Source organism: Mauremys mutica, chromosome 1 (assembly GCF_020497125.1).
Source record: "Mauremys mutica isolate MM-2020 ecotype Southern chromosome 1, ASM2049712v1, whole genome shotgun sequence".
In the NCBI taxonomy this organism is placed as follows: domain Eukaryota; kingdom Metazoa; phylum Chordata; order Testudines; family Geoemydidae; genus Mauremys; species Mauremys mutica.
In genome coordinates, this window is record NC_059072.1 from 16,304,039 (window position 1) to 16,319,362 (window position 15,324).

Consider the following 15,324-nt stretch of genomic DNA (forward strand, 5'->3'; position numbering starts at 1 on the left):
AATTCCACTCGGAGTGGACTACTAAAATAGATATCAATTGTTTTGTTGCATTATAAAATGTATCTGAAATGGTATTGGATCACTACCTTTAAATACTCAGCATTCTGTTAGATTTAATCTGTCAGAGATCATGCCCAGAATTTTTTAAAAAATTAAAAATAGGATGAGTGTTATTGGATTTTCTTCTGTTGGAAGGAATAGAAACACAAAATTTGTAATTCTGGTTTTAAATCTTTAACTTAGTCATGATCTCTAGTTGTGATTTTTTTTTTTTAAATGTGTATTAAGTTACTAAGTGCTCCTGGATCATATATGATGCAAGAGCTGAGAGCACTGTAGAAACATCAACATATTTATTCATGAACATATCAAGTATGTTGCAATCGTTGGCTGGAAGATGTTCTAGCAGAGCAAAGCATTGTATAATGCCTCACAGTCGTCCTCGTTTCCCTGAAGTGCGCACTGCTCCATTTGTCACAATGGAGTGTTAACTCTGAAATCAAGAGATGACAATTTAGGCTGGGAATTCCAATTGTGCCCAACTGACGTAGGAGCAGGAGTCCCACAGACTCTGAGAGGCTTCTTTTCCTAAATCTCCTAATCCCATCCTATAACGTCATCCTTAGTTTTCAGAGTTAACAATCCGTCATGATGAATGGGGTATGCACAAGTCTCTTTGAAAGGCAAAGGGAATTGTGCTCCTAAGTCAGTTAGGTATTGTTGAAAATCTCACTTGTAAATGTCACTATTGCTGACTACTTTGCTGCTGTTCATTTTAGCAGAAATACTTCCTGCTGCTTTACTTACCCCACAGCACTTCCCCTGGCTTCTTCAGTATCGTGTGTGTGTGTGTGTAAGGCTGCCGAAATCTTCAGCTTACTCCCCACTCTCCCCAAACAACTTCCCCAATGCTGCTGGCTGTCAGCAGTGCAGCATATTGCAAACGTGGGCTTATCATAAACTGACTATCCCAATAGGTAACAAGCGCTTTGCTATCCTGATTGACCCTCATAGTTAATTGGTTACAAGCCTCTTCATTTTAATGAGGCTGCTGCAGAATTTCTAGTCTGCTGCGCCAATGTTCTGCAGAATCCAGGGATAATACTGCAGAATTTGGGTCCGGCTTGGTACAGAATACACTGAGCTTTGATCCTACTCGGGCAAGGAGCCTCACTCTGTGTGTACAATACCTGCTGTTCTAGGCCTGTTTTCCTCCCATTACCTCAAGGTTTTATAGTATTTGTAATTGTACACAAATTGCATACTTGGCTAAATCTCATCAAGGAAAGTGATTTAGTGGCTACAGTGTGAGAGTGATTCCTAGCTTTTCCTTCCGGCTCTGCTACTGACTTGCTGTGTGAATTCTGGTAAGTCACTTAACCCTTTGGTTGAGTTTTCCCCTCTGTCTGATGGGAATAATACCAACCTCATAAGTGTTGAGGCTTAACTGTTTGTAAGGTGCTTTGAGATCCGCAGAAGAGGAAGCTGACATTGTTAGTAGCATTTTATTTTCTCTTGTGATCGGATTGGAATTTGGCCTAAGATCTGCAGCTACTGCACTAATTACACACCCTATTCTCATTCACTTCTCCTTTACAAAATGTTATTTCATACAACTTGAGCCATCGCTTCCAGTGCTTGTTGTTTGTAAAGTACAAAAGGATGGTTATGCGTAGAAAGCAGAGCATGATTTTAAACTGACCCCGTGGCATAAACTGCAAACCTGTCTTGTTTCTCTAGCTGCTGATGAACTAGAACCTGCCCAAAAGAAACGCCGAGAACAGCTGGCATATCTGGAGTCTGAAGAGTTCCAGAAAATCCTGAATGCCAAGTCCAAGCATGTGGGCGTCCTTAAGGAGGTAAGTGCTTTGTACATATACTTGCAATGAGAGTTAAAGTTCAGGGTCATTACAAATAATTAGACACTCTAACGTCCAAACCTAGGTGAGGGGTACATGAGCTTTTACAAAATCTACATTGAATAGAAATGTTTCCACAATTTAAAAAAATTCCAGTGAAATCTGTTTGTTTGAACTTCCACATTCCCTTGTAGACACTGCAGCATTGTGTGAATATTACTCCTGGGGGAATCCTGCGCCACTGCACAATGCAGAATGTGTGCAGAAATTAATGTTCTGCCCAGAATTTTCTCCCCGCCCCACCCCCTACAGAAATGGACTGCAGAGCTGCTGGCTGCCACTAGGGGCTGCTCAACCCGGCAGAGCCCAGCTCAGGTGCCAGGGGGACAGGGAGGGAGCTGGAGGAATCCCAGCAGCTGCAGTTCCTGGCTGAAGGAAGGAGGCCATGGGTAGGAAATGACCCAGCGTCAGGTTATTTCTCCCTCTGGATCCCTGGGCTCTTGGGGGAGGGATTGCAAGTGTCTGGGCTGGGACTGGGCTCTGGGGGAGAAGGGGTGCAAATGTCTGGGCTGGGGGCTGCCCTGCAGCTGGGCTCTGGAGGGTAGTGGGTGAGGGTGTCGGAGCTGGGGGTGGACCCTGTGGCTGGGCTCCGTGGCAGAGGAGGTGCAAGTGTCTGGGCGCGGGGGGGAGGAGGGCATTGCTCGGCTCTGGGGAAGGAGCGGGGTGGGTGTCTGGGCTGGGGGCCTGTGGCTGGGTTCTGGGGGCAACGGGGTGTGAGTGTCTGGGCTGGAGGACGTGCCCTGCGACTGGGCTCTTGGGGGTAGGGGATGAGGGTGTCTGGGAGGGTGCTCGCAGCTTGGCTCTGGGAGGAGGGGGGTGCGAGTGTCTGGACTCGGGGTGGGGGTTGCAGCTGGGTGTTGGGGGGAGGGGGTGCAAGTGTCTGGGCTCTGGGGGCTGCCCCGTGGCTGTGCACGGGGGGAGGGTAGGGGGTACAGGTGTCTGGGCTCTGGGGGCTGCCCCGTGGCTGGGCTCTGGGGGGGAGGGGATGCAGGTGTCTTGGCTGGGGGGGTACCCCGCAGCTGGGCTCTGGTGGAGGGTGTGTGGGTGTCTGGTCCCTCGGCTGGGCTCTGGAGGGGAGGGGGCAGAGAAACAGGAACTAGGTTGTCATAGGAGTTTCTTTAACTCTCTGTTCCTAGGGGAATGATTTTTTGTGTCTGACATAGCTGTCGACAGGTTTTTTGAAATAAATTACCAAAATAATTGAAACTGGTGTGATTATATTGTGTTATTTTGACAAATAAATTTGTTGAATTTTAAAATATAGTGTGCAGAATTTTTAATATTTTGGTGCAGAATTCCCCCAGGAGTATAATATATGAAAGCTAGGAGGTAAAACGGACTAGTCTAGCATCATTGTTCAAGCTGCATGAGGTGCAAAAAGCCAATGAAAACACAGTGCTGGTTGCAATTATGTGATTCTCTGGTGTGGCTGACAAGGCTTTTGAGAGCCCAGGCTGACTTCTCATAGCTCCAAATTCTGCTCTGCTGCTGGTGTAAATCTGGAATATTTGCGCTGAACTTTGGGTCTCCACTGCGGCTGTGTCTCCACTGCGGCTGGAGCTGTAACTTCCAGCTCAGGTAGACATTCCCCCGCAAGTTTTGCTCGAGTTAGCATGCTAAAAATAGCAGGGTAGCGGTGGCGGGATGGGCTTGCCACCCCGCAGACAGTCCTGTCTGAGACCCTAAGTGTGTACTCGAGCAGCTGGCCCATGCCATGGTGGCTGCACTGCTATGTTTATAGCGCTGACTTGATCAAAGCTAGTGCCTACGCTGGAAATTACACTGCTGGCAGCAGCGTAGATTTACCCTGAGAGGAGGATTTGACCTACTCCCTGTCATTTTACTGCTAAACTGATCAAATTTGATCTGAAGTCAGAGCCAGAGACTTGAAACACCAAAGACTGACTAGTTCCTGGTACGAGGGCATTTACACCTTGTCAGCCTCGGTGCCTGTTTCCCTTTACTCACTCTTCTGCAGTTAGCTGCCATCTAGCACCCTGTCTGTCCCCACCTGCCTGACGTGCACTCTGTACTAACAGAACATCCTCTTCCTCCAGCCTGGCTCGCTCTCCACCCACGCTCCATCCATGTGGCCGCCATCTCTCCCTTTCTATAAACCATAAGGGGATTGAGGTTTCTCTGGAATCTACTTCTCCCCTGTGCACAACTGAGAGTGCCAGTTGTCAGCACCAGGAGCCCCAGTCATGGGATAGGACCCCATTGCGCTAGATGCTGGACAAACAGATCAACAAGACAGTCCCTGTCCCAAAGAGCTTATAATCTAAGCAGTTGTTTTATAGCAGGCCAGCTATTGCAAATATTAATATCTAGGGAGTCGCTTTGCTCTCCAGAAAATGGACACATGCCTATTTCAATCCACTTCTGTGTTGTAACCATGGCTGCGGGCCTTTGAATAAAATGTGGGCAATGGTACAGGCGATCCAGTAGATGGCGCTCTTTCATCTGAGTCAGTATCATAGAATCATAGAAGATTAGGGTTGGAAGAGACCTCAGGAGGTCAGCTAGTCCAACCCACTGCTCAAAACAGGACCAACACCAACTAAATCATCCCAGCCAGGGCTTTGTCAAGCCTGGCCTTAAAAACTCTAAGGATGGAGATTCCACCACCTCCCTAGGTAACAGTACCGTAAAAACTCCCCAGGATGGTGTGAGGGGCACTGTGCGGCTTGAGATGAGATGTGTAAACCTAAGATACTAATCAGTAAAGATCTCACGGCACTCTTCATAAGAGTCTGAATGCTGACTATGGTGGCCTGGGCAAATCCCAGTTCAGGTCATCCTGCATGCCTCCCTGCACTTTACACTTCAGTACAGAAGCGAGTACTGTACCCAAGTTGTGTGTTAGCTCTTAAACAGCATCTGAGATCTACCTGGGAGATGGCTGCATTTCAGCAGTGGGTGAAGTGCAGCATGTGCATTATATACTGTACTTTTTCAAACAAGGAGCGCACACGAAATGGATTATTCGGAGCGTCTGAACATTCATCTGTCTTTCAGAGATTTCAGTCTCTCCGGGGCAGTATGTAGCCATCCTGGCCAACCCACTAGATGTAGAACTGCTTGCACTGTTTCTAGGTGTGCTGTTTGCATATCAGACGACAGTGCCTCTCTTGTGCTCTGGCAGGCTGAGGCTGAGCTGCAGGAACTCTACTTTGAACCTCTGGTGAAAAAAGAACAACTGGAAGAGAAGATGAAGAACATTAAAGAAGTGAAGTGTCGGGTTGTGACGTGTAAAACGGTGAGTGACCCTGGAGCAGGCAGGTGCATGGAGCACGCAGACTGGTTTGAACTGGATTTGAGTGAGGAGTCCAGCTGCTATCTCTGCTGAAGCCTGGATTGGTGATTAGCAAGAAAACCACTTGATCCTTATGAACGTTCCTGATTATACCAGCTGGAGCCGTGAGTGATATTGAGGTAGTTAGAGCTTTGGTGAAATAGCACAGACTTTGGTATTGCAGTTGAGATTTCCAGAAGCAAAGTTAAGTGCCCCTTTGTGTGCTAATGGGTTCCCAGCACATAAGTCACGCTGGGGAAGAGCTGCTTCCCAGCAACTGATTACCAGGTTGTTTCACTTAGATCAGACTTCTTGATAGTCTCCCATAATTCTTGCCAGTCTGACTTTGTACTGGACTCGGGAGTATTCTAGGACTGGGTGAAGAATGAGCTCAGGTGCCTTGGAACATAGCAAAAGGCATCCTAACGACAAGATTCTTTAATCTGCATTTCAGTGGCTCCATTTGGAAGGCAGAGGTGGTGTTTTACCATCATTTAAAATGCCATGGGGCAGGGGGAAGTTTCTTCCTGCCTGAATAGTTTGAACCGCTGACATACTTTCACTGCTATCTGTCTATAGCTGCACAGAAGGTTATCTGTACTCTGCACTTAGCAGGGAATTGGGCCAAACGTGACAAAAGGTGGTAGTGAAGAAGGGAAAGGGGCAGAATGGGAAGGGTTTGGAGGCAGTGATCTTATCAAGTGGCCATTCTCTTTGGGCATGCAAGAACGGGGGGTGGGGCACATCCTGCTGATCCTGAATGAACACTCTTCTCCTTGGACCGCAGAATAACACTTCTTTCACTTATAGTGTCTCTGCTTCTCTCATAGTGTTCGTTCTCTCTCTCTCTCTCTCTCTCCTTGCAGTGTAAATACACCTATTTCAAGCTCCTAGAGACGTGTGTGAAGGAGAATCATGAATACCACTGGCATGATGGTGTCAAGCGATTCTTCAAGTGTCCCTGTGGAAACAGAGCCTTATCTCTTGACAGGCTACCGAAAAAGCCCTGCAGGTAGGAGGGGCTCCCTGCAATATGTTGACAGGTTCAGTTGCACCAACCAATAATCTGAGGATGCTTTATCCCAGTAACATTAACATGTGCTAATGCCCAAACTGTCACTCCCTGCTGATAAGCATTATGGGAGGGATTTGTGTTAGCTAGAGATCCTCTGTACAGGGCACCAAACTAACCCCAAATCTACATTACAAATTTATATCAGCATAACTACATCGCTCAGGGGTGTGAAAAATCTACAACTCTGAGCAATGCAGTTATCCCCACCCAACCTCCCGGTGTAGACAGCACTATGGGGGCGGGACAGCTTCTCCCACCGACATAGCTCCCGCCTCTTGTGGAGGTGGATTAACTATGCTGACGGGAGACTCTCCTGTCGGCGTAGTAGCGTTTTCATTAAATAGCGACAGCTGCACCGCTGTACATGAAGAGAAGCCCTAACTCTCCATCTTCCTCTTTCAGCACCTGTGGCCTCTTCAAATGGGAACGCGATGGAATGCTCAAGGTAAGCCTGGGCCAACGCTTTCTGTTGCACAGTGTAAATCGGGCTGCTTTTGTTAGCAGGTTTTCCCAAGCTTTGCTTTGGCACTAATATGAGCTGTCTAAGAACGGGACAGCTTCTCTGTTTAAAAAATAGCCAGGGCCCAGACCACCACACGCTACGGTAAGATGTAAACCCTTCCACTCCTCCTGAAGTATCTGTAGTGCAATGATGTGGAGACTGACTTGTCCATATGTTGAATGGTAGAAGGCCTGTGCCATCACTGTACGCCGCCTTTTGGCCAGGTGCGGTGCTGCAGATGTGCCCAGCCTTACTTTCTCCAATTGGCGTCAGTAAATTCACGGGTGAGGGGAAGCCAAACACAAACTAACCAAATGGAAGGAGCATTTGTAACAGCAGATCATACGGCCTACCTCAGGTTGCTGGCTCAGAGCTCCCAAACTGCAAGTCCACAAAGCCGTCTCTGAGCCTGGTCAGGCTGGTCTCCTGGACCCCGAGAGAGAGCACGACCCACCCATTGCAGCCTACAATGCTTCTAGTCCCCTCGCCCTGGTTCAGCTTCCTTATGCTGTTTAAAGAGGCCAGCCCTAGGGAAAGCCCCCTTGATCACAGCCAGGCTGTTTTGGTTGTGCGCTCCTGCCTGTCCCTTAAAGGGGGTAGTACATTCCACGTAAACATTAATGCAAATTTACAACGACAGCTTTGTTTTTCCACGATGTACCTTTAAACCAGTGGTTTTCAACCTTTAGTCATTTGCGGACCCCTAAAACATTTTGAACGGAGGTACAGGTCCCTTTGGAAATTCAACCTGTGGTCCACAGACTCCTAACACAGAAATCTTAGACTGAAAACCAACTGAACAGAATTCAGTTACAAATGTTGCATGTGCTCAGCACGGCATTTGACATGTCAGAAAGGGCACTAAACTGTGGGCTTCTATGGTAACGACAACACTTCCAGGTTTTGACCTGTAGATGGGGTATTCATGTACAGTACTTCTGATTGATCCGAAAAATGGAATGCCTTTTCTGGGATCTGAGACTTTATTTTCGTAGTCACCTTTCATATGGATCCCTTAGACATAGTCTGCGGACCCCCAGGGATCCATGGACCATAGGTTGAAAACCACTGACTTAGACCAACAGAAGCCAGGGAATTCCAGGCTCAGATGGCTGTCCTGTTCTGGAAGGGTCACTGACAGTTTAAAAATGATACTGTTGTAAACATAAAATATATTGCTGCCTTGCTTAGAAATAACACTTTAGATTTTTAGATACTTAAGATTTTTCTGTTTTAACATTTCACTGTGCAAGCTGTTTTGGAGAAATGTAAGAAGGGAACAGTTCTGATAGTGAAAACAGACTGGTCAGTTTCACTTTTGTGTGTCACAGCCAGTTTCTAGTCAATTTCATTTTCCAAATTCATTTTTTCATGAACTAACATGGTGATGTTGTGTTTGGGTTGAAAAAGCAGAGAGAATGTTAACTAGACGGTTTCCCTTCAACTCACACAGTTTTCACTAGGCTTTGTAGTGTGCATGTGTAAAATCCTGGTATGGAACTACCAAACCTCCACTTTTATGCCTCAGAATTGTACGTTTCTGTATTTTTTGCCATACTTAGTTTCTTTGCTTTTTGTTGTGTAGGTTCCTTATTTTAACTGGCATGGTGGGAGGTTGCGTTTGCAGGATTGTCTGTAGGAACTCTTGAAACATTGTTATCTACATAAATCATAAAAATCATACTTATTCAGATAATTTAGCCCACTCATGACTCTTTTGATGATATATTGCAGCTGACTTAGCTTGGATTTAAATCTTCCTTTGTATGTTAATATTTCTAGGAGAAGAAAGGTCCGAAGATTGGTGGAGAAACGCTTTTACCAAGAGGGGAAGAGCAACCCAAATTTCTTAGTAGCCTTAAGTAATCCACCAGTGATTTTCACAACATACCCCTCAATTTTTGTCTCCGAATGAATCAGTTGTTTATCATAAAGCAACTGGGTGCTGGGTTTTGCAACAAACAAGCAGGACAATCGATTTCTTGGGACAAGGTCTGTCCTCCAGTGTACGGATTGGAATGTCCAGCGTTGAACTTTTTAAACTGATTGAAGAAACCTCATGTGAATTTCTTGTTCGTGCCCCATTATTAGGAACGTGCTGTTCACATTATTTAATTTAGGGAAGAGACATCTAGTATCATGGAATCTGAACCAAGAAGTGCTTTCCTCTGGATCCTGAAGTGTGTATAGAACATTTCATTAGAACTACCCCACCAGACTCGTAAGATGTAAACAATTATGATCTTGGAGGGACCTTTGAAACAGTCTGCAAGTACTTGTAGCATGTCTGTGGTTCATATAGTGGTCCATCATGGGGAACACATCCATCATGGTGTCTTAATTCAGCTATTCCAGTCCTAGGATGTATTACGTCACATTGTTACAGGGTGCATAAGCAGCAGCATATAGAAGGTTTAATTTATAGAGGTAATGATGTAGCATGACACTTTCCATTGTTTCCAGAAATCCACAGGGCAAATTTCAAGCTGTTTGTGTGAGTTCTTAATGTGTAAAGTTTTCAAAAGTGCCTGAGTGGCATAGGCACTTGACTTTCATCTAAGCTATTAAGGTGCTTTTGAAAGTGGCACCCCCGCCTTCCACCACATGCATCTAGGCTGCCCGGAGTCGACTGATAACATGTTATCTTTACAACTGCACACCCAGAATGTGCCACTTATAAAATGGTAAATTTTAAATTCTTTTAATGAATCAGCCAATATTTTGTCAGTGGCTTTAATGAGCAGACAAATAACAGATTATTTTAAATAGCTTTTAACCCTTTTTCTAGCCTTTTAATATTTTTAATGGATACAAATACCACAGTCTTTAGGACCCCCTAGGGCCTGAATGTGTGAAGCAGCCATTTGTGGGATATGATCTGCTTCGCACTGAGCTGCGTGAGCTCCCCAGTGCCAGGTCTCCTGCAGAGTTTCCCTAGAAGTACTGGCTGTGTTTGGCAAATGTTACCCTATTTGACAGTCAAACCTCCTGGTTTGTGGCATCAGGGTCTGTCAGGTTCCTAAAACCATGAATATATTTGTAGACGTTCAGACCAAACTCCCAGAGACAACATAAGGTTTGGTTTACACTTAAAAGATATGTCAGCATAACTACGTTGGTCAGGGGTCCAAAAAAACCATTCCCAGACCAACAGCTGTGTCGATAAACCCCCTAGTGCTGATGCAGCTATGTTAAAGGTAGAGTGCTTCTGTCTATGTAGCTGCTGCTGTTCGGGGAGGTGGTGTTCCTTCACCAACAGAAAATCTGTTGATGTAAAAGCTGCATCTACGCTAGGGAGCTATCCTGACATATCTATGCCAACATAGGCTCTGTCATGTAAACATACCCTAACGTGTCCAGTGGACTTCTAGGTTGAAAGCTCTCGTATTACCCTTTTTTGCACAAGATATGCAGATGAGGAGTAAGTAACTTGAATTATAAAGACTTATCTGTACACTCTGCAACAATTAGCGTCCCCAGTTGTTGCTGTCGCCTTCAGTCTTGCCCATCCTATGAGGTTCAGAATCATTGCCTTTAATCCACTGTGTGGAACAGCTGACAAGCGGGGACTGCCATTTATTGACGATTGTAAATATTTAATTGTGACACTTCGGTGTCTCTCGGAATCTTTGTAAATACATTGCACAATAAAGAGCTCCAGGGGTTTAAATGTTACGGTTTGTATTGCAATAAATGATAATTCCTGAAGAGCTTTTGTTTTTTGATCAATTCTTTTAGGCAGGTTGGCAGACACAAAGAGCTAAAGTACTTGGTTTACCCAAGTACATACTTGACTGGTGACTGAGAGGAACTGGCTCGCAGTCTCTGGCCCTAATTGCTAGACAACATTCTCTCTTTCAGGCCTGGGCTTAAAATTTAGGTTGACGTAGCTGTGAGCTCCGGCATGTGACAAATTCACACCTCTGAGTGCCGTAACTATGCCAACCTCGTCCCCGATGTAGATATAGCTATGTCAGCAGACGAATGCTTCCATCAGCCTAGCTAATACTGCTCTGGGATGTGGACTTCCTACATCAGCGACAAGCCCCATGTGTAGACATGGCCTCAGACTGGTAGGAGTTCACTGCCTATGCACAAAATCTATCACTACAGAAATTAACACTAGGCCATGATCTACAAATGTAGATCTGCCTAGCTGTGTTGCTCGGGGGTATGAAAAATTCACATTCCTGAATCCCGTAGTTAAGCCAACCTAACCCCTGGTGTAGACGTGACTAGTCAATGCAAGAATTCTTCTGTTGATCTAGCTACTGCCGGTCGGGGAGGTGCATTACCTACAGTGATGGAAAAACCCTGTCCATTACAGCACCCAATAGTGTAGACATGCCCAGATTCATTAATACCTTCCCTCAGTGTACAGCTAGGGAACTGGAAAGAGGTCCAGGCTTTCATTCTTCAACTAAGGTAAAGCCCTGAAGGAAGAAGAGTTGTCTTTGCAAAAATTGTTTCTAATTAAATTCCAAAACCAGAATGCATTTGCACTGGGCTTCCGATGTTAAAGAGCTTCTCTGGCTTGTCCTTTAAATTCCATCAGTAAGGTTGTGATGTGTCATTCCATATTCTTTATGAAAATATGCATATGATATGACTGGCATAACTGAGATATACTTTATGCAAGATGGCTCATGTGAGAGATCATTGGAAAGGTTATGATTTACTAAATGCGATTATCCTGTTTGTATGCATGTATCATTTCTGTATCTGAAATTAGGAATATTGACCATCTGTATTTCAACTATGCTACTTTGGGTGATGCCTACTGCTGACACTTCAGGCACAACAATGGAAAAGCCAGACAGGGCGGATGGCCCATCAGCGAGGACAATGGACTGTGAAAAGCTCAGCCTTCCTGTGGATGCTCCATTCTGCCACTGACTCATGGACCCTGGGGTTCCACAGAGTCAAGTGGTCTTGTCACCTGGTAGTAAAACATTACCTGGGACTTCTCATAACTTTCCACTGTAAGGGTAGGGGGGTCAAGTTTGGGAAACAAAGGATTCCTGCCTTATGTAAATCCTATTTAAGGGGAGGAAGGCAATCAGGATCCCTCTCCATGGCCTGTCTGCCCGAGGGAAACACTGCAGGCAAGGGGGGAGTCCAGATTGAGACAGGGGTCTAGTCTGAAAAGGAATGTAACTGGAACGCTGAACCACAGAAGCTTTGCAAACTGCCTGCAACAATATCTAGGGTGAGAAATACTATTTGTAACCAATTTCTTGAGTAAATCTAGCTTAGTTTGCGTGTTGGATTTCATTGGTTTAGTAATCTGCTTTGTTCTGTTCGTTCCTCCTTTTACCGCTTAAAATCTGCCCTTTAGAGTTGTTAATATTTGTTTATTATTAAACCCAGTTTCTGTAATTTCTGACTAGGAGGGCAAGACGTGTGCACACTTCTCTCCACATGGAGGGAGGGGGCAAATTTCATATAATTTTAGGTTTGTACTCCAAGGGGGGAGGGTGGACGTTCAGTTTAAGATACAACTACTAGCTATTTCAGGACTGAAAGTAAATCGACTTGACATGTTTGGAGAGAAATACAAACCTTTAAAAGGTGTCAAGTACATCACAAAAGCAGGAAAATTCCAAGTCCGGACATGAGAAGATGCTCTATTTGCCAGAGCAAGTAGCATAGTTGTGTGGCAAGCCCCTTAAGCTGAATCTTCTCAGAGCGGATCTCTGTCTCTCTGCGCAGCTGGCTGTGGGCCTGCCTGTGTACTTGGCTGGAAAAGGTGAGGAGCCTAGCCCAGCAAGACCAGGTAAAAGGGGACACAGGCTAGCAGAAGTCGGCCTCGGTGGTGTCCCAGCACACCAGGTATCATCCCAGGGCATCCAGCCTGTCACAAAGGTGTCTGTACTCTTGGGGAAACAGAATTTCTTCTCCAAACTTCTAGGGTTGCTATCACCATGGTAGGCACATACCTAGGTAGGACTGTTTTAAGAGAGCCAAGAAATGAAATATCTCAGACAGGAGCATTTCATTTCCTCAGTGGTGCTCAGAGCACTAATGTTAATTCCCCATGTACAAATGTTAGGGATGTGGCACAGTGCCATGCTTAGCCTGCGGAAGCAATGGACGAGGCGGGGGGAGGGAAGGATCAGGAGGTCTTAGGCACTGGTTTCAGGGTTTGGGTGATAACATCCCATGTCTCAAAGAAGGGCATCCGACAAGAGGTGCCCTAGAGTCCCAGGACTAGAACCAGTGACTAGACTCTGCCTAGATCCAGTTGACTTGGAAGCATGTGGGACCCAGCAACTGGGTCCACTCACAACAGGCCATCCACTGGGTTAGTGGGTTGGTTTGTAACAACCCCAATCCTGCAATCCTTTGTGGCTGCAAAGGATTGTGGGTCACAGCAAGAAATGACAACTGTCAATTTGGTCTGGGTGAGAAAGGGGTTAGAAAACCTTGTTCTAGTGGAGTGAGTGGAGCCTGGCAGGCATGAAATCCTTGATTCTAATTCACCTTGCTATGTGGCCGAGTCTAAGACACTTAACCTCTGTCTTCCCCTCTCTATGGAGGATAACATACCTCAATCATAGAGGTGTGGTAGGGATTCATTCACGGGAAGGAATTTTCCTCCAGGGTAGATTGGCAGTGGCCCTGGAGGTTTTTCGCCTTCCTCCGAAGCATGGGGCAGGGGTCGCTTGCTTAAGGAGTGGGTGGATCGGCTTATGTGGCCTGCATCTTGCAGGAGGTCAGACGAGATGATCATAATGGTCCCTTCTGATCTTGAATTCTATGATTCTATGATTAATATCTGCAGGCACAGAGATTTCTTTGTTGGACCCTGTTATCAGATATTCAACTGATAAGTCCTGTTAAATCAGCTCGGTAATAATTATAAACATTCATCTAGTGGTATCCTTCAGGGTAAAAGTACTAAGACTCCCATTGACTTCAATGGCCTTTGGATCAGGCCCTAAATGATCTGCGCCAAAAGGGGTAAGAAATGTTTGCTTTTTTTTTTTTTTTTGCAACAGAGTTACACTGTTGACTCATATTTAGCTTGTGATCCACTATGACCCCCCAGATCCCTTTCCGCAGTGCTCCTTCCAAGGCAGCCATTTCTCATTTTGTATGTGTGCAACTGATTGTTCCTTCCTTGTTTTTGTCCTTACTGAATTTCATCCTATTTACTTCAGACTCATTTCTACAGTTTGTCCAGATCAATTTGAATTTTCATCCTATCCTCCAAAGCACTTGCTACCTCTCCCAGCTTGGTATCATCCACAAAACTTTAGAAGTGTACTCTCTATGCCATTATCTAAATCATTGATAACGATATTGAAGAGAACTGGATCCAGAACTGATCCCCGCGGGACCCCCACTCAATATACCCTTCCAGCTTGAGTGTGAACCACGGATGATTACTCTCTGGGAATGGTTTTCCAACCAGTTATGCACCCACCTTATAATAGATTAATCTAGGTTGTATTTCCTTAGTTTGTTTATGAGAAGGTCATGCGAGACAGTATCAAAAGCCTTACTAAAGTCAAGATATGCCACATCTACCGCTTCCTCCTATCCACATGGCTTGTTACCCTGTCAAAGAAAGCTAGGAAATGTTTACCTGGCCATGGGATTGTTTCTTTTTTTTCCAGATGCAAACTGCCAAGTATGCATATCAAAAGGCATGGGAGCAGTTCAAGCCCTTTTATAATACCTCATATCTAATCAAAATGAGCTAAACATTTCTTCCCTTCAAACTTCATCTCACTAGTTGAAAAGAAAAACCTGCGTTGCTAAAATGAATCTTCTTACCTTGCCCTTTACAAATGCTTTGAAAAAAATGAAACCTTTCACATTTTAACTTTCTGCTGCAATCAGTTCGGTCTCATTAACTATTCTAGTCAAATGAACAGTATCTCATTTTAGTGCTTGGCTAAGGTGGTTTTAGTGATTCATTTCAGTGCAAGGGCTGGAAGGCAGCTCTTTTCACCTGTTTGCAGGTTGGTACCCACACAAAACTTTCCTGAAATTGTGCTACTGGAGTCATTTTCTTTATTTTAAAAGCAGGTGCTGGTTTCCACACAAAGGTGGGTGTGGTGGAGGAATGCCCTGGAAAATGCAGTAATACTTGTGCATTGGTATGTAATCACTGCACTAACAGTGGAGCAGCAAGTGGCAGTCACGCTGTGTAAACATGCAATGCCGGATTGCTACCTGTCAGTGGGAAGTCATTTTGGAGTGGGAAATGCCACTGTGGGGGCAGTTGTCATGCAAGTGTGTAGGGCCATTAATCATCTCCTGCTATGCAGGACTGTGACGCTTGGCAATGTGTAGGATCTAGTGGATGGCTTTGCAGCTATGGGGTTCCCGAACTGTGGTGGAGAAACAGACATTATGCACATCCCTGTTTTGGCCCCAGAACACCTTGCCACAGAGTGCATCAACAAAAAGGGCTAATTTCCCAAAATTTCTTGTCTCTTCCCCCACCTATGCTGAAGGCAACAAGAATGCTGGAGCTGAGGAGACTGGTCTCCAGGCTAACAGGGAGATCCTGTGTATGAAA

At 45.4% G+C, this 15,324-nt stretch overlaps 1 protein-coding gene across 2 annotated transcripts in view; it reads left to right on the forward strand.

Annotated features, from left to right (window-relative positions):
* The window catches only part of MCM10 (minichromosome maintenance 10 replication initiation factor), a 29,594-nt gene extending 19,819 nt beyond the window's left edge, over window positions 1-9,775 (forward strand). For both annotated transcript variants that reach the window (XM_045024927.1, XM_045025743.1), the window contains exons 16-20: window positions 1,741-1,859; window positions 5,065-5,178; window positions 6,081-6,226; window positions 6,692-6,734; window positions 8,574-9,775. In XM_045024927.1, the coding sequence (XP_044880862.1) occupies window positions 1,741-1,859; window positions 5,065-5,178; window positions 6,081-6,226; window positions 6,692-6,734; window positions 8,574-8,657 (506 nt within the window). In that variant the 3' untranslated portion in view covers window positions 8,658-9,775. The remainder of the gene's footprint in view (window positions 1-1,740; window positions 1,860-5,064; window positions 5,179-6,080; window positions 6,227-6,691; window positions 6,735-8,573) is intronic.
* Window positions 9,776-15,324: the final 5,549 nt, after the last annotated feature.